This window comes from Molothrus ater, chromosome 18, assembly GCF_012460135.2.
Source record: "Molothrus ater isolate BHLD 08-10-18 breed brown headed cowbird chromosome 18, BPBGC_Mater_1.1, whole genome shotgun sequence".
Lineage (NCBI taxonomy): Eukaryota > Metazoa > Chordata > Aves > Passeriformes > Icteridae > Molothrus > Molothrus ater.
Window position 1 is genome coordinate 11,473,551 of NC_050495.2, and position 8,083 is coordinate 11,481,633.

Here is an 8,083-nt window from a genome sequence, read left to right on the forward strand (position 1 = left end):
CACTTGGAATCTAAAAAGCATGTCTCTGAAGCATGTCAAGTTCTACTTTTTCTACTGCTGTTATACACTATATTAAATCCACAGCTGCTAGATGTCCCAGAGAGAGCTGTGTCACTAGCACTAGCTCTCCCATAGCCAGCATGAGAATGAATTTTTACAGGGCTTTAGTATTACCTTGTCATTTCTCTTTCCAGGTTCAAGTTCTTCTGTACTTCCTGCAGCTAGAGACTATCCCTACCCCAGACAGCAAGAGGCAAAGCATTCTCTTTTCTACAGAGGTGTAGGTGCCTGCGGTACCAACAGGACACAAACTGCTTTTGGCAAACTCTGTCACCCCGGGAAAAAGATGACTGGTGTTTCCTCAGACTGTTCCTGTGCTGAGGAATTCTGGCCCTCAGTGCTTCTGCAGTTTGTTACCCAGAGACAAGCTGGAGAGAATGGAGAAAAACCTCCTTGTGCTGGTAGAACCAGAACTAACCGGAGATGGAGCTGTGCAGAATCTCCACTAGAAGGAGCAATAGACACTTGGACAAATGCACCACAGAATGTGGTGATGATTCTTGGTAGGAATGTGACAGAAGGTATTCCTCATTTTATGGATTTAATTTATCATAAAGAAACTTCAAGATTTCTACTGGACCACTTGATAGGACACCCCTTTTTGGGAGAGGGGACGTTAAAGGATATATCACAACTGTGTCTTTAATAACTGCTGTTTTTCAAGTACTGTTTGAGGCCACAAAAAATAGCATTGCTTTGCAAGAGGAAGGAGAAGAGAAGGGTCTGGGATCTAAAATTCTCTCCACAGAAATTCAAGTCTTGATTTGAATATGGTTCTAAAGAAATCAAAGAGTTTAATGTACAGCTAGAACTGTTGTCTGGTTGGGGGCTGGGTTTTTTATTTTGTTTGTATGGTTTTTTTCCTTCCCATAGAAATGTTTGTACACCCCAGGGAAGGAGATGCCCTGCTCTTGCCTATGTTGCACTTCTGATGGGTTTTGTTGAGACAGACTCAACAAAATTAAATAAATAAATACAGTAAATGAACGAGAGGCAGGGAGAATAACAGTTAGTGATTCTGTTGTTCGTTTGCTTATAAAAGCAGGGGCACTATTATCTAGGAAGGATTGCTAAACTCCTTGGACCCCACCAAACTTAATGAAAATTAATTGGGAAGACTATTGATACCCAACACTCCAAAGAAAACACATTATCTCTGCAAAAGTAATTGAAGAATTTGTGGGAAAAAAAAAATCAATAGCTCTCAGTTTGGCTGGCTGCTTACTCCAGACTTTTATCAGAACATCTTTTTTTTGATACTTGAATTTTTGGAGGCTTTGTACATTGTTTCTACAAGAGTCTTTTTCTGATAGATACAAACGCTCTGAAAAAATGCCAGAATGTACTTTATGGACAATCTAGCAAGTAGCATGCATTGTAAATTCTCCAGAAATTCCAACTCTGTTTCAATTAAGAGCAGTGGAGAAATTTCTGTGGAACTCCCATCTAGCAGTACAAAAGATCTGGCCAAACACCAATTTTTTATTTCCCTCCCTAAATCAGTTGAAGCTACAGGGGTGGAAAAGGCAGCAGGATTTGTCCAGGGAATTGAAACTGCAGGATCTAATAGCTGGTGTCCAGAGCCAGCATTCTGGCTCTGAAGCAGTTGTGCCAAACATCCTGGGGGTGGGAGCAATGCCATTGTCCTAAACTATTCCAGCCCCCACTACTCCTACCCAGCTATGCAGCATCCATTTAGTGGCATTTGTCCATCATCATCCTGGCAAGAAGTACAGCTGGAACCACAAGGGAAGGGATTGGCACCACAAGGGGAGGGAGGGACAGATGGTGAAAGATTGGTAGGGTCAGGTTGTCAACATCATTCGCAGGGAAAAATGACACAGAAAGCAACTCCTCTTGTGCTGAATTGCAGGTTTTCTGATGGGTGATCTGCAAACTCTCAATTAAAAAAAAATAGCAAAGGAGTGTTGCAAGCAAATAGAAAACAATTAAAGGGAAATGATTTTGTAGTCACTGTAATTCTGACTGCTGCAGAATATTAGAAATTATTGTACTGTGAAGTTGCGAAATCAGAAAGGAACAAATATAAATTTCAATTTTGTGAGTATATCAATATTTTGCATGCTTTGTAAGGATTCTTATAGGAATTTAATATTGCTTAGTATCCCTCCCTCCTTAGGTCTGGGAGCAAACCTCTTTGTAATGTAATGTACAACTAGAAATTCCTTCTCTCTTGTATGTATTTCCACAACATTCCAACTTCTGAACCCGCAAAAAAGAAAAAACTGTCTGTAGTAGGAAGTGCTTTTTGGGGGAGGGAGGGAATGAAGGCAAGGAAGCTTGAAGGCTTAAGATTTTGATTTTTTAAATTTTTATATTCATTTTTTGCCTGTTTGAAGGTAAAAATTGGTCAAAATCCTGCAAAAGCATTGACTTGAGCCATGTCGTGCAGAGCAGTAAAGCATTCTCTGTGTTTGTTTCTCTGTATTTGTTCTCCCTTTTCCCCAGCAGCTCACAGCAATCCTTGCACTCCTGCCTGCTCCCACTTGGGAGGATGGACCTGAGGCAGGAGCACTGCTGATGACTTCGTGGAAAAGGGAGACAACCCAAGCTACACCTGCTGCTGGGTGATAGCCTTTTCCTTTGGTGTTTGCAATCTGTGGCTGCTCCTTGCAGTGTTGAAACTGGAAAGTAATACCATAATGACTGTGCCAATTTACTTTTGCCCAACTTTTTAATTTTTATTTATATAGGAAGTTAATTTTAATATTAGATTACTGATCTATAGTATGTAACCATGAGAAAATTGCTTTTGCTTTGGTTACTGTGACAGGTTGTTGCTGTCAGTCTCTCATTACAATGCTCAGTTCTAATGTAATGTTATCTAACATGCAGGCATGTGGATCAGGGAAAAAAAAGTTAAATTAACTTAACCCATTAATTATTTCTGTTAAGTATGAATATGTTTTCCCCAAAGCTGGTAATTTTGGGCTGGAAAAGATAGTGGATCATATTGCTGATGATGAAATAATGGACTGATTTGAAATACGAGAATTGATTTCTTGAATTTCCTTTAATTTTGCAATTCATTTTTTTCCAATAGTCTTATATTTTCAGGAATTAAGTATTTCCAAAAGGCTTTTATGTTTTTTTTTTTTTCCCAGGGATGTTGGTTGGGTTTTTTTGTTTGTTTGGAGGAGTTTTTTTGTGTTTTGGCTTTTTTTTTTTTTTAATAAGCCTTATCGTACTTAAACAAAAAGGGAAATGCAAAACTTGGCTTCAGAAAAGGCCTTCTGATTTCTCCTCTTATACATTCCCTTGTGAGTTGTGTCAGAAAATTGAATTCTTTAATTTTCTGTGTTAAAAGGTACAATATAAACAACACAAGAGCAAACTAGCAAGAAGTTACCCTTTATGTGTGCACTGGGAGATTTTGCTCCTTCAGTTTCTAATGTATTGGAGAGACTTTTTTACAAATGTCACTTTCAGGAACAGGAATCTGAAATGTTTAAATTTTCAGCTGAGGAAATTCAGGTGATTATGATAGTCTGTGTCTCTCCAGTTTAAGGAGGGGAATAAGCATCAGTTTCTTGGCATTTAGAAATTACCTTAAAATTCTTGTGGGTTTTTTTAACACTGAATAGGTTTTTAAGTAAAATTTTAAAAAGTTAAGTAAATGAAGGGAAAAGTTTTCAAAGATGGACAAGAAATAACAGTTACTAGCTCAGAGTCAGCTTTGTGTTTGTGTATGCTTTGTATGGGAGGGAAGTGTCAAAAACCAAATTGAAATACATCCATTCAAATGCTGCTGGTGTTCTTTATTCTTGCACATTTTTAACAAGTTGAGGTAGTAGCTAAGCTATTTCAGGCTGTATTTTAATGCTGCTATTTTTCAGTGTACAGCTAAGGGCAAAATGCAGCAGTGGGGTGCCCGTCCTTGCCAGTGCCCACTGCCCGCCTCGGCTCTGGCCACCGTCGCGCCCGCGGAATCGTCCGGCACCACGCGGCCCTCGTGGTGTGGCCATGAGCTGGTGGAACCACGGAGGATATTTATGGGAGGTGCAGGATTTTTACAGTTTATTAGTTTTACCTGTTTAAAACTGTTTTATGGTTGTTCCTGTTAGTTTTCTATGAGTTTATTGAAACAAATGGACTGTTCCTTAAGGCAGACCTGGGTCTCCGGATTAGTTTGTCACCTGTGTAACACTGGAAGGCATCACAATGTGTCAATTTACCTTCATGTGCCATTCTTTCAAGTGTGTATAAAATGTAAACTGACCAATGTGGTTTTAAAAATGTTTAAAGTCTGATGGCAAAACCCCAACCTTCTCCCATTCCTCACTAGGTAATCAATCCTTTTGTTTCAGTGCTTGGTCACCTACTGGGATAATTTTACCAGATGTGGCATTCTTCTTATGGAAGTTTTAGTATAAAATGAGAAATGTTTTAAGAAAAAAACTTCCCCTTTCTCTTTTTACTTCAATTCAAGATGACAGACATTTGTAATAACAAAAGACCAATACATTTGTGCAGGAGCTTGGGGAGGATTTGCTTCTGTTCCTTGAAGAAGAAAAATCTGAAAGGGCAATTCCCAAATACAATCAAATTCTCATATAATATATAAAGTCACTTGTTTATGCCCTCTTCAATTTCTGCTCCAGGGATGTTTTTCTTTGTAGACTTTGCTAACACTGTCCTACTGCTATTAGTGAAAAATAAACATGGTACCATTCCCTTCCTTTAACACAGGGCCTGTACAAAGTGAGATACTGGAGCCTTGGACTAGTATTAGCAATTCTCCATTCTGAACTAGGATGAAATAAATGTTCATGTGTGTTCTGTGAACTTTCTAATTGAACAGAATTAAATCCATGGATTGCCCTTAAAATCAACAGAAGCTATAAAGGAAGCACTTATAGTTAATAGACTGTTCCTTAACAATCATCAGGGAATGAAACCATCACAAATGGAAAAGGGAAGCAAAATTAGGAATTGCTCAAGGTCACATTGCTTGGGACTAGAATGAGGCTCTCATTTTGAGTTACAGAAATGCCCTAGGTAACTGAGCAAAAGCTCTCCTGCCAGTAAATAAACATGAACATGGGAATGGCAGGAATTTAGCTACAGCAGCCTCACAGTTGTGATGTGCTGTAACCCCTCTTTCTTGCTAGTGAACATTCACAGTTCAGTGCCAGGAAAGCAAAGCTTATCACTTGCTCTCTACAATTTCTCCCTGAGGCAGCAGCTATAGCGCCTGTTTGTTAAAGTAGGTGAAACCACCACAAGGAAGAAAAAAGCTCCTAAACTCCTAGAACCACAAAGTTGGATTATTGTTTAAGGTAGAAGTCTGGTTTTGGGCTGCAAGGATAAAAACAACACAACAGCTGTAGTGACAGAAGGATTGGGACAGTAGGACCAAAGCAAACCTGAGTGTATGTGTTGCCTTGAGTCTCCCTTCTGGGACCACATCATTAGATTTATGCCACTTGGGTCAAGCAAATTCATAAATGCTCTTGTCCAGAATTAGAAAATGACTAAATTCTCTAGTTTTCCTCCACTGTTGATTCTCTTGTGATACCATCTTACATTGCTGGAGACCACTGCAAACCATGCAGCAGTTTTTTTACATCATTTATTTCCTGCTGCCATGTTTTACCTCACAGTAAGACAAACTCTTCCTTTCCCAACGGAACCACTTCACATCTTTCTGCTCTGTAGCAAATACCACACTGAGATGTTCAGTTTGTAGCAGAGCTACAGAGCAGAGCCCTGGAGATAATTAAAATATTTCCAGTCTTCTTGTGCAGAGTGGACCAGGTAGTGCTAAAGTTCTGGACTCATGCAGGGCTGTGTTGTGAGCTAAGTAAAATTCATCATTTACAGCTGTTCAAGCATATTTGGGAATTAATAAAATTACAGAGTGCCCAAGCCTAGCAGAAGTGTTTGCTCTACTGCTTTTCTTAATCACAATCATGTTCAAATCCTCTTGTCAAAAATGGTTCACCAGAATAGAGACAGTTTTATTCTGTGCTAGAGCTTTTGCTTGTGGAACTGCTGTGGTCTTTCCCCCTGTGCTAGGATGTTCTGAGGAGACATTCTAGAGCTGAGCTGCAGAAGGATTTATACCACACAGCATTTCATATCCCTGTGGATGTACAAAAGGGCAGGCTTGAGTACAACACAGCTTCCTGCCTGCAAGGAGGCTCCAGCAGCTTCCTGGAGACGAGCCCAGGCGAGGTCACAGCAGGTCCAGCCCAGCAGTGACAGAGGCCTGGCTGCTGCTCCCATCTCCCCTGGGCCACTTGGATCAGGCTCAGAAAGGAGCTGGGAGTTCCTTCTTACTGCACCCAACCAAGTGATCAACTGCTGATCTAGAGTAGCTCAAAACTCCTCCATTTCAGTTCCATTTTGGGAGAAACAGGGGCAATGCTAATTTGGGATTATACAAAGAGCTGAAAAGCAATCTATATCTAAAACCTATTTCATATCTAGTAGATGGTAATGTAAAAGCTGCTATAGCAAAAGGTCATTTCTCCACAAGAGCCTTTTCTTCTCCCTGCCTTCTTTACTGCTTCTTACAGCCTAAAAGAAGTCTTGTCTTGGGTTTCACAGTCACATACAAAACTAGCAGAACCCTGGATAAAACTTAGCTATGCAGGGACCAGTGTTTCAGGAGTACTGAGAGTGATTACCAAGGTAGCAAAAAGAGGGTAAGGAATTGTTGTGTAGGGATAACTGAAAAGCACCACAATGAAATGGTGAATTTAAAAATGATCTCACAGCAGCACACTGAAATGTTGTCCTTTCTGTGTCCGTCCAGCAAAAAAAAAACCAAAACAAAACAACTCAGCCTTCTCTTGCCTATGTAAGTTGTGTAGTTTGTTCTTATCTCTAGTATTATAAGTGTTTATAATCCATGAAGAATTCCAAGGAAAGGAGTTAAGACTATTTATTTAAATATAAATACAATTAAATTATATAATTAGTCCTAAATTATCAGATGTAGAAGACAAACAACTTGTTATTGTTTGGATAATTTTGGGTTTCATCAGAGCTAATACTGTTGGCATTATTTAAACACTACCGTGTTAGGGAGTCAGTTTTTGACATTTTATCCTGCTGTTGGTAGTGCTTCAGTATCTCATAGTGCTCAGTTTTGGGGAAAGAAAACCTAATCCTAATAGTTTAATTTGGAAAGGTGTTGAAACCATACTGCTAAACATCTCTCAGTTTAGGCCCAAAGAGAAGGGGAAAGGGGAAAATTGTCATTTTGGATTTTTTTTTTTTTTACTTTCTGAGAAATGTGGTATGAAAAAGGGATCCAAGAACTGTATTTGGGGGAAAAATGTCTTAAGGCATTTGTAGCCTTTCTTTGTACACAATGTTAAATAAAATCTCCTGTATCTATGTTGCCAGGTTCTTTTGGTCTTATTTAGATAAAAGTGGGCCTATATTACACTGAATGTGTGAATTGCATTCAGCTGAGTTTGCTGGGGGCACGGAATTTAACACTGCTGTTTCAAAATAAAAGCTGTTTCTTGTTTTACAAGGTAAAAGCTGTATCATCTAAAAGCTAGAGGTTAGTACAGAGAACTAAACTGGAACAACTTGAATGTGTGGAAATAGTTTACATGGAAGGTGGAGAAATAGCTGAGCAACCCAGTCCGTGTTCAGCTCTGTATGAATCCTTTTGTAGGAGTTCTGCTTCAAAACCCACCTGTCTCAGACTTTGTCAGCTTCCCCCTTGTGTGCAGAGCACTTGAACTGTAGTTAGTTTTTACTGAGAAATCAGCTCTGGCCTCCAGTTCTTCAAACACTGCATGAAATTAGTGGGATTTTGTAGGAATCAGTGTGGAAACTGAATCAGTTATTTAAATCAAGTTAACTTGGTGCTTTATTTAAACATTGTTTAAATTATTAATGTAATTAAAGTACATTTATGTTTGAATATAGTCCAAATTTAATATAATATATAATCCTTTCTATAATAAAAAGATACCTGCTTGAAAGCTCTCTAGCCCGTTTCATTAAGTGTGGGTCACAAAGATTACAGGATTCCATT

General features: G+C 39.1%; 1 protein-coding gene across 1 annotated transcript in view; it reads left to right on the forward strand.

Moving 5' to 3' along the window:
- Positions 1-7,428, forward strand: part of BCR (BCR activator of RhoGEF and GTPase) — a 99,076-nt gene extending 91,648 nt beyond the window's left edge. Inside the window, exon 23 of the mRNA XM_036392968.2 lies at positions 195-7,428. Within this exon, the coding sequence (XP_036248861.1) occupies positions 195-284 (90 nt within the window). The 3' untranslated portion in view covers positions 285-7,428. The remainder of the gene's footprint in view (positions 1-194) is intronic.
- The last annotated feature ends 655 nt before the right edge of the window (positions 7,429-8,083 follow it).